At 40.0% G+C, this 18,197-nt stretch overlaps 1 protein-coding gene across 1 annotated transcript in view; it reads right to left on the bottom strand.

Moving 5' to 3' along the window:
- Positions 1-375: 375 nt before the first annotated feature.
- The window catches only part of LOC127797706 (uncharacterized), a 36,616-nt gene continuing 18,794 nt past the window's right edge, over positions 376-18,197 (bottom strand). Inside the window, exons 2-6 of the mRNA XM_052330817.1 lie at positions 15,681-15,851; positions 15,237-15,362; positions 2,917-3,120; positions 1,561-1,725; positions 376-1,052 (exon numbers count right to left, since the gene is read on the bottom strand). Of these exons, the coding sequence (XP_052186777.1) occupies positions 672-1,052; positions 1,561-1,725; positions 2,917-3,120; positions 15,237-15,362; positions 15,681-15,851 (1,047 nt within the window). The 3' untranslated portion in view covers positions 376-671. The remainder of the gene's footprint in view (positions 1,053-1,560; positions 1,726-2,916; positions 3,121-15,236; positions 15,363-15,680; positions 15,852-18,197) is intronic.

Below are 18,197 nucleotides of genomic sequence, written 5' to 3' on the forward strand. Positions count from 1 at the left end.
TTCTGATTGTCTCAAACCAGATGGTTTCTCAATCAATTAAACCATGTTGTTCCCTTTCGGAAACCCAATTTCCTAGCGAACGAGAGGAGGAGAGGAGAGGAAAGAAAGAGGAAGGGCAGGGGAGGAGAAAGAAAGAGACAATAGTGTGATAGCCCATTAAAGTTAACTAGAGATGAGAGAGAGAACGAGAGAGGGGAGACAGGAATAATTTAAATACAAGGGTAAAATAATTAGTTTTTAAAGTTTTTTTATAGTTAAGAGAGATGTGTGCCATTTTAAAAATTACAGGAATGATTGATACAATTTAAACAAGCGGATAATTTATAAAATTTATCCATAATTAGGTCTGTTACGAAGCAAGAACGCGAAGGCAAATTGAACAAAGTTTTACATCTTTAGATTTCAGAAATAACAATCATAATAATATTCTCTTAACATGGCAATGGTCCAAGTAACTTACTACAAGTAGAAGTAAAATAGATATACGTATATATTGATCAAGCAAAGACAGAAAACAGCAATAAATATCAAAAAGTTGAAAAGAAAACAAATTTATACTACAATGACAACAACAATAAAAAAAAAAAATTATTGATACAAATTCAAACCTTCGTTTGGCAAGAAGGATAATAAAGGGAGGAGCATCCTTCATGCAGGATCTGAGTGTCTCATTATCTTCCTCCGTGAGCTGAGCCCAAGGGGGTAACAATTTGGGAAGCCACTGCAAACTCCTGCGATGGCTTTGGGCGAGGTGAAATTTCCTGCATCCCTTGCGGACTTCTGGCATCGGAAGAAGCCTCAAGAACTGAAAAGGAGGATGGTGATGAATTTTCTGTTGTGCCAACAGGTTGCATATTGCTCACCAGAGGTACCTTGATGGGGTAAACTTCAGTTACCTCTTCACTGCCCTCATCCAAATATACAACATCCTGCATGGTTAGCTGGTGGTATTCAACAATCTCCCTTAAAAAGCGGTTCTCCCGTGCAAAAACCGAATTTTCTTGCGCCAACCGAGCTTTCTCTGCCAGGAGTGTCTCAAGCTGGAGCCGTACCTGTCGTGCAAATATACGCATCAGGATAAGGCAATTTTAAAAGGATTGATTTTATTGATTCGGCATCTTATTTTTCCTTTTCTATCATTACCATGACTTTCTATACATGATACCATAAGAATAAGTAGAAGGCAGTAACTGCTGTCTAAAACAGGAAAAATAAAAAGGAAATATCTGAATTTTTACAACAGAAAATAAATCCATTTTGACCTCAGTATTACATATATCACTAACATAAAAGATCATTGATTCATTGTACACAACCACCACCAAGTCTTAATCCACTAAGTGGAGACGATTATGTAGATTCTAGCTCATTAATTATCTAATGAAGATCATTCTATTGCATAGGTACGAGTTCTAAGATTAATGGTCAAGAGGTAAAAATTAATAGTATTAGCATCCGGAAGTGAGGCATGAACAGCTCAGTGAATTCAAGAAAAAGATAAGAATGCAAGGAAAAAAAGTGGAAGGGCAAAGCCTTCAGTAGGATAATAAAAAAGAATACCAAATCATCATCTTCCAGATTAACCCCCTTCTCACGACTCTCTCTAAGGACTCTGTTTTCTTCTTCCAGCTGAGAGCAACGTGCCTTTGCAAAAGCTAGGTCTGCTTTGACTGTCTTCAACTCACGAAGAAGAAGCTTTGCTTTGGCAGCCATTGCATTGGCAACCTGGGATGTCAACCACAATGTGCATATCATGCATCTCATCAAGGCAAAAATGCTTAAACATTATTTGAACAGCATAAGGATTAGGAATCATTTAATAATTAAGCAAATAAATTCTCTAGACGATTCTTAATCTGTTCCCAATTCCACTTCTTTAAGTTCAGGTCCTCCTCATCATCATCAAATTATTTCTTTAGAAAATCTAGCACATTAACAGAATAACATTGATGCAAGGGAACCTATACTTTGGTGAGGGACTTAACAGGAAAAACTGTACAGGCTAATGTAAGGGAAGACTTTTCAAGTGCACATGCTAATAGGATTCCCATCTCAACCTCAATTGTAGCATATAACTGACAGTAGCAACAATAACATAAACAGAAACAAAATATGAAAGCAAGAAACTTAGAAACAACTTGCCACATAAAAAAATGGAAATAAAAGCATCATAGGAAATAAGTTAAATAACTGGCATATTATCAACAGGTAAGTAAATGGGAATCCAAAGGTGAATACTTGCAATCATTTCAAACTACAAGCAGCATAATATTGCAGTAACAAAGCATACCCATTTAACATAGGGCAGAAGATAGATTTTTGCTAGAATCCAGAGGATGGAAGGAGCTCTATGGTATACATATGAGTGAATTTAGAAAAGCACTGGGCTTAGCATGTCAGTTTTTTCCTGGGCAGTGCATCTCCCATGTGGCACAAAGGCCACTTCACTAGGTACTTGTTGCATCATGGTAGGATAAATTTTTTAGCCCACAGGAGTGGGGAGATTTAACAGGGTTACTAATACATGTGTAAGGTTGCTTCTATGCGATTGAAAGGACACAGATTTGAGTTGTCAATACAGTCTAATTTGCAAAGCAAGGGTGAGGTTGAGTATAAAAATGATCCTCCCCCATCTCTTGCAAGGGTGAGGTTGGGTATAAAAATGATCCACCCCCATCTCTTGCAAAGCTGGAACTCTTGTGCACTAGGCACACCCCTTTTTACTAATACAAGTGTTAACAACCCCCCCCCCCCCCCCCCCCAAAAAAAAAAAAATAATAAAAAATAATAATAAAATAAAATAAAAAAACCATCTGTTTAGTTATAGTATTGGAACAAAAAATATGAAAGAGGTAGCAGCGATGCATCCAAGATGCTTCGTTATTTAAACCAGTGATATACAGTAAGCCACCTTACGTCGCGGGATGCCTTCAGTTGGGTTTCTAGATCCGTATGCATCAGGGTTTGTGTACGGGCCTGCAGTAGGGGTTGTTGCTGTGTACTACCAACACTCAACATCTGATTCTGCTTGTCAGAACGGCTATCTTTTTTCCTCATTTGTAGCTTGCGGGTTTCTTGAATGATCTCTGAAGTCCGGTTCTCCACGATATTAAGACCCTCCTGATAACAGAAAGGGAAAATCATTGCTAAAGAAAAAAGTAACCTTACTATGTTAGTTTTCAACTCAAAATGACACAATTATCAATAGATTTAATAGATAGAAATATGGCAGCACAATGAGATAAGTAGCTAATAACTGAGTTTGCATGAGTATGCATTTTGGATTCCATGCATATATTTGTGTCCAACCGAAGATGGTAGGGGCGGGCAAGCAGGACAGGACTACTCCTGATGGTGCTACCAAGAATAGTGTGTTATTCCGGTGGTTGCAGCTGTGGCAGTTGCCACAGAAATCAAGTTGGTAGTTAAGGAGGAAAACCATAGGTAAACAGCAATTTGAATCCATCAAAGTGACCTCATTTCTTTTCTGCCTGCTCTTTGCTTTTGAACTAATTAGTACCCCAATGGTTTATGATCAGAACATCTTTTGTCTATAACTAATACTAAATATTAGGCTGTCACGCCTCCAATCTGAGGTGTGGCTAATTCCGAAAATTATGAACAGAAGAGAAATGGAGGGAGAATTTGAGAGAGAAAAGAGAGGGAAAGAATTGGAGGGAAATAACCAAATTCTCATTCATAGTTCCTGCCCTCTATAATAATGCCTTTTACAGGCAAGTCCCTCGGTTAATTAGGCGTAACCGAAAGTTACAATCAATATAAGCGTCAACCGCTAGGTACAACATCTAATGCACCCCCATGTTTTATTACATAATTGCCCTCAGGTTCGTGACATTGAAACCCCCCCCCCCCCCCCCCCTTCCTAAAAGTCTTCCTTGTCCCAAGGAAGATAAGTAGTTGAGCAGGTTGGGGAAATTTCTTCAACAACTGTAAAAGGTATTCCCACATGGCATTCTCTGGCTGCAAGTGCAACCACTGCACCAACACTTGAATGAGGGTTAATTTTCCTTGATGAATTACCCTTCTGTACCAAATAGCTTGGGGTTCCACCTCAACTTCCACATCTTCATCCACTGGCGGCAAGTCAGTGCTCACAATAGCAATAGATTCCAACAATTTCTTCAGGGACACGTGAAACATTGGGTGGATCTCCACTCTCTCCAACAATTGGAGCTTGCAGGCCACGCTTCCCACCTTTTTCATTATGGGAAAGGGTCCAAAGTATTTTGGACTTAGTTTGGATGGTGGTGTTGTAGAGAAAGAGTGTTGCAGGAATCTCTTCACTTTCAGAAACACCCGGTCACCTACATTGAAGCTCCAGTCACTCCTCTTACGGTCTACAATTTGCTTCATTCTGCTTCTTGCTGTAGTAAGCTCCCTCTTTAGCAAAGTGAGTATCTCCTGCCTGCTTCTTAGATACTCCCTTGCCATTGTTTGTGCCTCTGGATGGTCCATCACTGTCAGAAGTGTAGGAGTCTTATACCCAAACAATGCCTCAAAGAGGGGGCCTTCTTGATGGAGTTGTGGTAGCTCGTGTTATGCCACCACTGTGCTAGGGAGTGTTGAAGGAATTAAAGCTCACTGAAATCTTGAGTTACTGTTTAGTTTGTTGTCTTCTTTTAATAATAGTTGCTACTTGTATTTGTTAGTGTAGTTATGTTTATACGGTTATTAGGAAGCTGTTCCAGCTGTATAAATAGGTGGTTATCCTATTGTTAATGGTATTGATCGAGGCATTTATTTTCAGACAGTTTTCTGATTCGATTTCTTTCTCTGTCTGATTTTCATCTTTATCTTGTTCTATTCAAATTCACATGATATCAGAGCCACGACAAATGTCTATAGCTGCTGCTAACGATTCTAGTGCCTCATCTCTACCTCAATCAAACTGTTCCTCTGATTCGGAAATTGATTTTCCGCCTGTTAAGAAATCTTTAAGTTTCGTTCCTATTAAACTCAACACTGATAACTACTTGTTTTGGAAAGCACAAGTTCTAGCTACTATTCAAGCCTTCGATCTTCTTTTGTTCATAAATGAATCTCAAACTCCTTCAAAGTATATTCTGAATAAAAATCCTAATACGGAAGGTTTAGATCCGATGATTTTGAATCCTGCATACATGACATGGGTTCGTTTTGACCAGCTGCTACTTGGCTAGTTATTCTCGACGATGGATAAGGAAGTTCTCACTCAAGTTATACATTGTGAAACTTCAAAGGAGGTATGGTCTTCACAAGAAACTTTGTACTCGCAGCAAACCATTGCAAAGTCGTTTCAATTAAAACAACAATTGAGGTAAGTTAAGAAGAACTCTTTGTCGGTTAATGACTATATTCTGCGTATTAAGACCATTGCACATGCCTTAGCTGCAATTGGTGAACCCCTAGGTGGCAAGGATTTACTGTTGTCTATTTTGAGTAGTCTAGATCATGACTATGACACAGTAATAAGCTTGATGACTTATCAGATGGATGAGATCAATTTCGAAAAGGTGCAATATCTTCTTCTTATTCATGAACAATGCTTAGCCTCTAAAAATTCAGTTGATTCCTCGTTTGTGAATTTTGATTATGCTGTCCATGCCAATGTTGCAACCTATGGTTCTCGATCGGGTAGTGAATCACTTAATAACAATAGAGGAGGAACTAGAAGAGGAAATATGTCTCGCGGAGGAGGCTATGTGAATAGAGGTGGTCGAGGTAGAGGTCGATCTGGTGGCAAGAGAATTTATTGTCAGTTATGTGGCAAACCTGGTCACTTTGTGGACAAGTGTTGCCATCGCTTTGATAGAAATTTTCAGTGAGGTTCTGGTCAATTTCAAGGCTCTGGTCAGTTTGGCCAAGGAGGAGATTTTCAAGCTCCAACAGAACCACATGCATACTTAGCCAATCCTAGTGAGTCTAATGAAGTGTTTATGGCTTATCTAGGTTCTACCTCTCCTTATAATTATCCGTCTCAATCAATGGATACCTATTCTCAATTCTCTCATCGTGCTGATTCTCCTTGGTTTGTTGATTCTGGTGCAACAAATCATATTACCACTAGTCTCAACAACTTATCGCTATCATCTCCTTATCAAGCCACTGATAAGGTCATTGTTGATGATGGTAAGGCTTTACAGATTTCTCATGTGGTGTTGGTCATTTACATACACAGTCTTGTCCTAAATCTGTTCTTTCGTTGCCTAATGTTTTATATGTTCCTCATATGAGGAAGAGACTTCTAAGTGTTTCACAGCTTACAAGAGATAACAATGTAGTTGCTGAGTTTGACTCTACTTCTTGTTTGATTAAGGACAAGTACTCCGGGCTGGTGTAACTCCGAGGAACCCTTAGAGATGGTTTATATCAGTTGGTGTCAGCTTTTGATTCTGCAGTGACTAAATCATCTCAGACCAACAATTCTTTTGAGACCTCAAGACTTGTTGCCGAACGTTGTTTTTAGACCTCAAACATTGTTCTGTTTGTTTCCAATAAATGTCAACAGAATCTGATTAGTCTAGATCTGTGTTCGAATGTAAATTTGGTTCAGATTGTGTAGGATAACAGTGGCATGCCAAATTAGGGCACCTTGCCTATCATGTACTAACACGTGTTGAATAAAGTTCAAGTTTCTTGTCCAAAGTCTGCTTTTTCATTTTTGTGATTCTTGTAAAATTGAAAAATTCCATCAACTATCATTTTCCAACTGTCCAATTACAGCTAAAAACCCTCTTGAATTAGTTTATTCAAATGTTTGGGGTCCAGCACCTGTTACTTCCATTGAGGGTTATTGTTACTATATTGTTTTTGTTGATGCTTACACACGCTACTTATGGTTTTATCCTTTAAAACTGAAATCTGATGCTCTTCAAACCTTAGTAACCTTTCACAAGCTAGCTGAATTACAGTATAGTTTAAAGTTGAAAGCCTTACAAACTGATAATGGGGGTGAGTTTAAGGCCTTTCTACCCTACCTTTGTACTTGTGGCATTCAACCTCGTTTTTCATGTCCCACACCAACAAAATGATGTAGTTGAGAGAAAACATCGGCATATTGCTGAAATGGGATTAACCTTGCTAGCTCATGCTCGAATGCCATTATCCTTTTGGGTTGAAGCTTTTCACATAGCTGTTTATCTCATTAATATTCTACCTTCATCTGTTCTCAATTTCTCCAGCCCATTCGAGCTGCTCCACCATAAACAGCCTAACTATTTTGCTCTTCAACCTTTTGGATGCACTTGTTTTCCCTATCTTAGACCTTATAACCAGCATAAGTTTGATTTCCATTCTGCTAAGTGTGTTTTCATTGGGTATAGCCATGATCAAGCTGGGTATAAATGCTTACATCCTTTAGGAAGAGTGTATGTTTCAAGGCATGTTCAATTTAATCCCAATGAATATCCCTATCCGAATTTGTTTCAATCTTCTGGACATCCAGTCTCTGTGGCTCACCCTCCTGGACCCTCTTCAATTGATATTTTTCATTATCTTCCCTCATTTTCTTCAAGTGTTCCTCGTGTACAACAGTCTGTTTCCTCCTTATCACACATTAGTAGTGATAGCTCAGTAAATACTTCTCTAATGCCTTTGGAGAATCCAGCTATGTCTCATCATTCTTCCTAATCTTCTTCTAGACATTCTTCATCTTCTCCACCTTCTCCATCAATTCGTGTCCCTAAGTATAAATTGCCACCAGCACCATCAATTCATCCTATTCTTACTCGATCTCAAGCCAAACTGTCTTTGGCTACTTCTCCTCATGCATTGTTCACTACCCTAGAACCTAGTTCAGTCCATGATGCTCTCTTAGATCCTCACTGGGCTAAGGCTATACATGCAGAATTTTCTGCATTACAATCTAATCATACTTGGGATTTGGTTCCCTTCTCCTCAGATATGAATCTTATTGGGTGTAAATGGGTGTTTCGGGTCAAGTATAAATCTGATTATAAATCTAATAAGTCTATTCTAAAACATAAGGCTCGTTTGATGGCTAAGGGTTTCTTACAAACACCCAGTATAGATTATAGAGAGACATTTAGCCCTGTTGTCAAGGCTCCAACAATACGAGTTCTATTTTCGTTAGCTGTAAAGTTTGGCTGGGATATACAGCAAGTTGATATAAACAATGCCTTCTTGAATGGAGATTTAATTGAAGATGTATATATGGCACAACCGGAAGGTTTTACTGATTCTCAGTTTCCTTCTTATGTTTGTAAACTTAAAAAGTCCTTTTATAGGCTCAAACAAGCTCCAAGAGCTTGGTAGACCAAGCTACGCCAAGCTTTACAAAGTTGGGGTTTTATTCGGTCAATTTCAGATACATCATTGTTTATTAAACGAACTCCTAAGACTGTGTTGTTTCTTTTGGTGTATGCAGACGATATTCTCATCACCGGTTCTGATTCTTCAAATACATGATTTGGATACATATTTTGAACTCAAAACCTTAGGTTCAGTTAATTACTTCCTAGGGTTTGAAGCATTTTGGGACAAGACTAGCATTTACCTTACTCAATCTAAGTATACGATTGATTTATTGCATAAAGCTGATATGCAGGATTGCAAGCCGTGTGATACACCAATTAACTTGGGGATTTCCTTTACTGATGAAGGTGATGATTTTTCAAACCCATCTCTATATAGAGCCATCATAGGTTCACTTCAATACTTGACCTACACCCGGCCAAACATTTCATTTGTGGTGAATAAGCTGAGCCAGTTTCTTTCTACTCCTAAAATAAAACATTGGACAGCCTGTAAAAGATTACTTTGGTATTTGAAAGGCACTGTTGGCTTAGAATTGTTGTTTACACCTAATACATCTGATTTAGCCTTGATAGTTTACACCGATGCAAACCATGCTAGCTGCAAGGTCACAAGGAAGTCTACAAGTGGTATTTGTGTGTTTCTCGGTTCCAACTTGTTGGTTTGGAGCTCAAGGAAGCAATCTGTTGTTGCTCGCTCAGTAGGAAAAGCTAAGTATCGAGCTATGGCACAAGGTGTAACAGAAATTATGTGGTTAAGATCACTCTTCACTGAGTTAGGATATTCTTTGTCACATGTTCCAATCTTATAGTGTGATAATCTAGCAGCTAAGAGCATAGCAAAAAATCCAGTTTTCCACTCTCGCACAAAGCATATTGAGATAGATGTTCATTTTGTTCGTGAAAATGTGGAAAATAGGGATGTTGAGATTAGATATGTTCCTACTATGCATCAAGTAGCAAACATTTTCACAAAAGGGTTGCCGAGAGATAGATTTTCTTTTCTATGCAATAAACTTGGACTTCAGTGGTCTCCTGTTCATGCATCTATATCAGCAGAATCAAGTTCAAAAGAGGCCAAGCAGTTGAATTCTACACCTATCAAGAAGTCTACATTGAGGGAGAATGTTGAAGGAATTAAAACTCACTGAAGTCTTGAGTTACTGTTTAGTTTGTTGTCTTCTTTTAATAATAGCTGCTACTTGAATTTGTTAGTGTTGTTATGTTTATATGGTTATTAGGAAGCTGTTCCAGCTATATAAATAGGTGGTTCTCCTATTGTTAATGGTATTGATCGAGGCATTTATTTTCAGACAATTTTCTGATTCGATTTCTTTCTCTCTGTCTGATTTTCATCTTTATCTTGTTCTATTCAAATTCACAAGGAGAGGCATCTACCCCAGCTCTTGGGTTTTGCAAAGCACATACACCTCAAATAGGACTCCAGGCAATGGTTGTCCCTTTCAGTTTGTCTGTCGGTTTGGAGGTGATCCATGGTTGACATGTGTAGCCCCACCCCTAGGCTCATGAACAATTCTTATCAAAAGTGACTCGTGAATACCTTTATCTCGGTCTGATACAATGGACTTAGGAATTCCATGTATCTTGGCTACCGCATCTAGAAATACCAGAGCAACCTCTGGGGCAAAATAGGGGTGTGTGAGGCTGATGAAGTGAGCAAAACTTCGTCACCCTATCAACCACTACCATAATGACATCCTTGTCTTCAGATTTTGGGAGCCCTTCTATAAAGTCCATTGAGATTTCCTCCCAAACTTGTTCAAGGATGGCCAATGGTTGTAGCAGTCCCGGATAGGGGTGGGTAAAAAAACTAGTAAATTGAGGAAATTGACCGCACCATGCGATTTTTTGGGAGGAGTGGTTCAACACGGTTTAAGAAATCCCCAAACCGCACTGTTTAGGGATTTCTTGATTTGGTTAAAAACCAAACTGACCGAGTAGCGTATTAATAAAAAAATTAAAAAATATATAAATGCCTAAATGTAAGGCCCAACCTTAGGGCTCCCAGCTCCCTTCTTCCCCTTTTCTTATTCTTCCCGTTACAATCTCTCTCACTCTCTCTCTCCTCCAAGAGCACTGTTGTAAATCATTAATTTTGCGAAATCCAACCGTCTGATCTTAAATTCAATCGGATTTTCATTTCACCAGCCCTGATCTACAAGAAGGTAAGTCTTTTAGTTTTATCAGCTTTATTTTAGCATAGATCCATGATATATATATATGGGTGGTTTGGGTTTCGCCGAAAGTTTAAGGTTAGATCTACGAATATCCAGCCGTTGGATCTTATTGATATTTGGGTATGTTAGTCAATGGGGGTAAGGGCATCGGGGGGTTGCCTCTGATCGTTGGCCACGGTGGTTGGCGCCAATTGGCAGTGTTTTTCCGTTTTGGCCGAAAATTAAAAACTAGATCTATGAAAATCCAATCGTTAGATTTGGCCCATTTTTGAATATATTAAACCCCTTGACTTGGCGTTTCTAATGGTGGGCTCTAATCATAGGAATATCCGACCGACAGTAGTTGTCGATGGCCGCTGGTGGCGGCGGTTGTGGTGGTATAGGTTGTTTTTAGGGTTGGCCTAGGTTGGCAAGGCCCAGATGGTTCATAGGCTCGTCCAATGTGCTTGGGGCCGACTTTGGCCAGTTGTGGCAGCCTTGGTTAATTCAATTCTTAGGTGATTTGATCTTGCATTTATTCAATTCTCATGTAATTTGATAATTTTGTTAGGTGATGTTGACGATCACGGCCTCTAAAACCGTGAAAAGGAAGCAGTAGAGGAAGCACCAAACCACGAAAACGACACCAGATTGCACCATAAAATGCGGTGCGGTCTGGTGCAGTTTCCACACACTAAACCAGACCGCGCGATTTGGTTTAACACTAAACCGCACATATAGTTTGGCATATTGAATCTCCCCTAAACTTCCCAAATCAGACCGTGCCCGCCCTTAGTCCCAGAAATGCCACTTGCTCTTGCTTGGATCTTTGGCAAGTCATTCAAGCCGTCACAAACTCCATCACATCTTTTTTAAGTCCTGGCCATTGAAACAATTGTCGATTGCTCTAAAGCCCGAGTAGCCCCCTAGATGGGAGCTGTGAAGCACCTGAAATACCTTAGTTCTCAGCTCCTTATCATCCCCCACCATCAATCTCCCTTTGAATCTGATCATGCCGTTGGAGAGTGAGTACCACCAAGCATTGGTGGCTCTGATTGTCAATTGGGCATGCAGGGCTTTAGTCGACTTTGCCTTGTCATAGCTACCAGTTAGGTCCCTCACCCAATCAGGTACCACTGTCGTGATTGCCTGACAAACCCCTTCTTCTTCTCTTCGCGACAGGGCATCTGCCACTACGTTTTCTTTGCCCTTCATGTACTGAATTTTATAATCAAGGCCTAACAGCTTGGGCACCCCTTTCCTCTGTAGCTGGGTGTGGAGCCTTTACTGCAACAGATGCCTTAAGCTCCCATGGTCTGTTTTTATGACGAATTGGGTACCCTCCAAGTAGTGTCTCCACTTATCTATAGCCACAATCATAGCCAGCAACTACTCATAGACACTCGTGCCCAGGTGCCTTGCAGCCAATGCTTGATTGATGTAGGCTATAAGCCTTCCTTCTTGTACTAATATTGCCCCCACTCCACTGTTACATGCATCTGTCTCGATCACAAAGAGCTTAGAGAAATCCAGTAGGGCCAAGACCGATGCTTCTGTCATTGCCCTTTTTAAGTGTGAGGAATGCAACCTTTGCTTGGGGATTCCAAATTCCAATTAAAATTACCCTTCTTAAGTAGCTCGGTCAATGGTTTACTGATTATCCCATGGTGCTTTATGAATCTCTGGTAGTACCCCGTCAGCCCTAAGAATCCCCTTAACTCTTTGATTGCAGTAGGCCTTGGACCATTCCAGGATGGCTGTAATTTTTTCTTGGATTCGTGCTGACCCCCTTCTCCGAAACTATATGCCCTAAATACTCCACCTCTTCCCTTGCAAAGGTACATTTGGACAGCTTCACATAGAGTTGGTTGGCTTTAAGGATTTCAAAGGTGGTTTAAGGTGGGATAGGTGTTGTTTCAGGTTAGGGCTGTAAACCAAGATATCATCAAAGAAGACGAGTATGAATTTCCTTAGGTGGGGGGCAAACAAGTGGTTTATCAAGGCCTGGAAAGTGGTTGGGGCATTGGTGAGTTCAAATGACATCACCTTAAACTCATATAGGCCTTGGTGTGTTATGAAGGCGGTCTTTGGAATGTTTGCAAGGTTCATCCTGATCTGATGATACCCTGCAGGGAGGTCAAGCTTGGAGAATATTGCAGCCCCCCTAAAGTTCATCTAGAAGGTCCTCAATCAAGGGTATGGGGAAATTTTTTTTCATAGTAAGGCCATTTAGATGTTTGTAATCCATGCAAAAGTGCCAAGTTCCGCCCTCATTTTTAACTATAAGGACGAGGGATGTAAAGGGACTTTGGCTAGGCTGGATAATGGAAGCATTGAGCATGCTTTTAACTTGTTTTTTGATTTTAGTCTTTTGAATAAGTGGGTAATGGTAGGCATGGATGTTAACCAATTCTGAATTGGGTTTCAAAGTAATGGAGTGGTTATAGGGTCTGTATGGGGGTAAGGTCTAGGGTTCCGCAAATAAGTCTTGGAATTCCAATAGTGAGTGTAGGGCAGTAGGGTAGGTTACCCTAGCAAAGGGATCATTGGTAATAGGGCTTCCCGGCTCCTCATCCACCTCCATAGCACGGATGGAAAATATCTGCGATATCTGCCCTTTCCCCTTAGTCATGAGTTTCTATAGCCTCTTGCCCGTGATCACCTTACATTCCCCTGCTTCCACATTGCCACTCAATGTTAACTTCTTCCTTTTTGTTTCCAAGGTGACTTCTAATTTGTTGAAGTCAAAGTTTAAAGGGCTCACCATTCGCATCCAATCCACCCCAAGGACCACATCACACCCTCCTAACTCCAAATTCTCAAATCAATAGAAAACTCCTTCCCTTGCATCATCCACTTGAAGCCTACACATTTGTAGTGGCTATACATCTTGTTGTCATTAGCCACTGTGACAAATAGGGGAGTGGTGGCAGTAAGCTTGCATCCTAACTCCGTGGTAGTGGCTTCATTCAAGAAGCTGTGAGTGCTGCCACTGTCTATTAACACCACAATCCTCCTCTTCCCAGCTTGTCCTCTCACTTTGATGATCTTTCTAGTGGGTTCCCCCCTGAGCGCATGAAAGGAAATCTCTCTCCCCTCATCATCTTGGGCCTCCTCTAGAACATCTTCCACAATGTCCCCATTGTTCACTTCTTTTTCCTCTTCTTCCTTCTCCTTATCCATCCCTTCCATATTCAATAGCTGCCAACGGCACTAATGGTCGGGGCCATAACGCTCCCCAAATCTAAAATATAACCCCAACTGCCTCCTCAGCTCCAAGGTGGGGTTCCTGATTGCCAAGGGTTGTTGATTCCCCTTCTATTGGCCTACACTCACTCCTGACCCCAAAACCTTGAACTCGATTCTTCCTGTAGATAACCTCCAAGGTAAGCTCCTGCAACTTTGCCTTTTCAGCTGCTTGTAGAACGATAGAGGGCATCATCATCGTCACCATGGACCTCAACTCATCCTTGAGTCCACTAATGAAGCTTGATACGAAATATTGCTCAGTAAGGGATGGCTGAGCATTTCACATTAAGGCCCCTAACTCCTCGAATTTCTCCAGGTATTCCATTACATTCCCCTCCTGTCTAAGTTTATTAAACTCTTCAATGACGTCAGCCATATTTTTCTCTCCAAACCCCCTACATAGCTCTTTAGCAAAATCAACCCAACAAGTCTCCATTCTCCTTAATCGAATCCATCCTTGATACTAGGAATCAGTTGTATCATTGAGATAGGTTGTGGCCAAGGTGATCCTACGAGGTCTTGCCACATTATAAAACTGGAAAAAACGCTCACATTGACAAATCCACCACCTCAGTCTAGATTCGTCAAATAGAGGTATCTCCAACCTCGACAATGACGTGGTGGTACCAGTATGCAGGTTAGTCTCCCTTACCTGGACACCCAACCTCGTGTCCTATAACTCCTCCGCCTCTGATCCTTGCAAACAAGGAAGTATGCCTTGACCGACCAAATCTGAATTGGCCGCTGATCTAGGGGAAAATTTCGGTGGCAGCCGAAATTGTGGTAGGGACGACAGCATGTTGAACATGTTGTTGATTCGCTACCCGAAGTGATCCATAGCTTCTCGATTCCTTCCCAATTCTCGCTACATGTTCTCTCAAGAGGTGGACAAGTCCTCCCACATCCCATCCCTAATCGCAGCCACATCTTCCCAACTCTGTGTGATTGCTTCATGCGTTTGAGTCATCGCGAACTCAATTGTTTCCATCCTTGACTCCAGCAGCTTAAGTCTTGTTCCTTCTGCCATCTTTTGATTTCGATCTCACTTCCAACCACCGTCACAAAAACATCGTCGAGGACCATCAACTCTAGTACTAGAATGTCACGCCTCCAATCTAAGGTGTGGCTAATTCTGGAAATTACCAGTAGAAGATAAATGGAGGGAGAAATAGAGAGAGAAAAGAAAGGGAAATAATTAGAGGGAAAGAACCAAATTCTTATTCATGGTTCTCGTCCTCTATTACAATGCCTTTTATAAGCGAGTTCCTCAGTTAGTTAGGCATAACTGAAAGGTACAATCAATACAAGCATCAACTGCTAGGTACAACATCTAATGCACCCTCGTGTTTTATTACATAATTGCCCTCAGGGTCATGACATAGGCCTACAGACAAATTAAATACTACTCCAAGGATCAAACCAAAAATACCATATTCATACTTAAAAGAGGGACTAATTTGGTTCCAACCTCAAATCCTTGAGGCAATAACATGTTACAAATTCTCAAAAGAATCCTCGAACTTCAATTGAACCTTACCTCAAGGGCATTACCAATGGTGCCACCAATGTAACTCAGTGAAGATGTAATTTTGTCTAAGCGTTTCTGCAATGCAGGATTTTCTTTCTTGGGATAGCTCTCAGGAGAATTATATGAATTGTCTGGCTGCAAGAAACACGTGGATGGAAAGCATCAAATCATAAGTACCAGAATATCTAAAAGTATTTCAACACTAATTAATCTGGAACCAAGGTTTTAGGTAGTGATGGATCAATAGAATTTGTTGTGAGAGAAAAAAGGAACTTCAATAAATCACTACACATTACACAGGGTACAACATAATTACTCTCAATATACCACTACACACTTAATTTCTCAGCCCTTTGCTTTTGAACCAATTAGTCATTTTTTTTTAAAAAAAAAATTCCAGAATGATACCCTGCACTATTATCATTCAAACGCATTCTCAAATCATGATCTCACCTGATCCCTTCCTGCTGTATCAGACCTCTGCAGTCTTGCTCTTCCTGGTGTTTCAAATTCTTGGGCTGCATCATCGTTGTCAATAATGGCTTTGGCTTTTCTAGCTAGACCTCCCCAGAATCCATGTTTAGGTTCACTCAAACTTTTCATTGATACATATGTGGTTGAGTCCTAAAACCACAAATACCACATTAATAAGCAGAGCAAGTGTAAAATAAACGTAGTCTTATTTGAAAAAGGATGAGCACCAGCACAACTGGAAAAGTAGGAAGTCCAAACCATGTTACAAGAGACCAGTATAAAAATGCAAGTCTTAAAACCAGTAAAATGAACTGGATAACAATTACAATATTATTAAATATTACAATTTTTAAACTCCTTGTGGCTTCAACTATGGTGATGAAGCAAGCTTCAAGGAATATGCATCTTGGAGATATGCGCCTCCCAGAACTTTTCTTAAAGGGATCCACCTAGTATTTTATCTTGACATAAGTTAATTATCAACCAATACAGTTAATAAATAATTTGTTCAAAAAACCAAATGGAATTAATTGTTCAAAATCAATCTCTTGGTTAGACCAAAATCATTCCTCCCTCCCTCAACAACAGCATACCAAGCCTTTATCCCACTGTGTGGGGTCAGCTACATAAATTCTAACTTTCCATTCATTTCTATCCATAACCTTACCTCCTATAAGGGCCATATAATTAATATCAAACCTAAGTGTCTCCAACAAGGTTCTTCTTGACCTTCCTCTACCTCTTTGGCTGAATACTTGTTCCATCCAATCCACTCTCTTCACATAAGCCTCTATAGGTATTCTTCTCACATGAACAAACCATCTTGATCATGTCTCACATCTTATCTTAAGTAAAAGCCACTTTGAACTTATAACAAAGTCTCATTTCTAATTTTATCTTTTCTTGCATGGCCGAACATCAACTTAGAATCCTCATCTCAGTTATGCTCATAGTTTTCACATGTCAACACTTTACTACCCAGCATTCTGCACCATACTAGCTGTTTTATAAAATTTTCTTTTTAGTTTTAATCAAGTCCAACTATCACATTCACATCCGAGAAACATAGATATGACAATGCCTCTTTGACCATAAAGATTTGACGATCTCAAAAGCTGTCCTTAGCATTTCTTGTCTAATACAAACTTGCACAAAATGATGCAACAATCTGCGTATCAAATATTTTATATTCTCAACCATTAAACATATACAGCTTCGTAGATTCCTTCCAGAATAGCAGTCCCAGCTGAGAACCTTAATTTGCAGAGGGATTTTGACAGTGTTGCAGTTGATTGAACAGATCAGCTCCTCTTACTAATATACTTTACCCCGGCATTATACCTGGGCACTAACAGTTTATTATTTGTTTTCTTGCAAAGCTGTGAAAAGTCAGGTTTACAAGTCAGTATGATTGTTTATCAAAACTTCCCGCAAACCAAAATCAATCTCTAGTTTAGACCATGAAAAGTGAAAAAAGATTAGCACTTATTAAATCCAGAAAAAGAAAAGGATAGGTCATTGTCAGATCTTCGGATCTGGCAGAGGATATTTGAGATAAAATTCTGGAATTAGCAGGAATTGGGAGGGAAAGATATATGTATATATATAGATAGATATATACATATATATATAGAGAGAGAGAGAGAGAACGGTAAGAGAAGGTTTGAGAGACAGAATTGGAGGGAAAAGATTCAAGTCTTATCATTCATGAATCCCCATCCTCTGGCTGTGGCTTATTTTATAGCCTCACAGCCTCAACCATGCACTCGTGTGAGCATACAACCGGTAAGCATAACTGCTTCTATAGCTAAGTACAAGCATCTAACAGAAAGGAAAGGAAAATTACAATTATTGCCCTTGGAACGTGACACATACCCCCCCCCCCCCCCCCCCCCCCCCCAATGAAACATTTCTTGTTTTCAAGAAATTGTAACTATTGTGAATCAAGGCAGAAAAATCAAGGAAAGAAAATTTGCCATAAATCAAGGAAGAAAGATTTGCCACTGTTGGATTAGTTGTCAATTAGCATGTGATTAGATGTAATTAGTTATCATTTAGGCATTAATTGTAACCTTAATTATTATATAGCTTACTATAAATTTCAATGAAATGAGGCTAGACCTAACATAGAGTTCTACTCCTAAAAATGATTTGCTCTCTTTTCTATCTTGTTCAACATTGTTTTTCTCTCTTTTTCACATGGTATCGAAGCCTAAGAAACCCTAGGACTCATCTTTCTAAGCCTTCATCACCAACTACTCTTCTTCTGCTACTGACAACCCATCACTAGCAACGTTTATTGTTGCCCAGCCTTACCCGATACTACAGCCATCACGAGTAGCCTTCACTGCTGCAATAGTACATTATTTCCCATTCTTCCCTTGGCCCTTCCCATTAACCAGAGATGTCAGCCATCACTAATGAAGCTAGTTCCCCAATACAAGGGAAACACCGGCACCCATGATGCTTCAACCGTTGGGAGAACTACAGCCAATC

Source organism: Diospyros lotus, chromosome 3, assembly GCF_014633365.1.
Source record: "Diospyros lotus cultivar Yz01 chromosome 3, ASM1463336v1, whole genome shotgun sequence".
Classification (NCBI taxonomy): Eukaryota; Viridiplantae; Streptophyta; class Magnoliopsida; order Ericales; family Ebenaceae; genus Diospyros; species Diospyros lotus.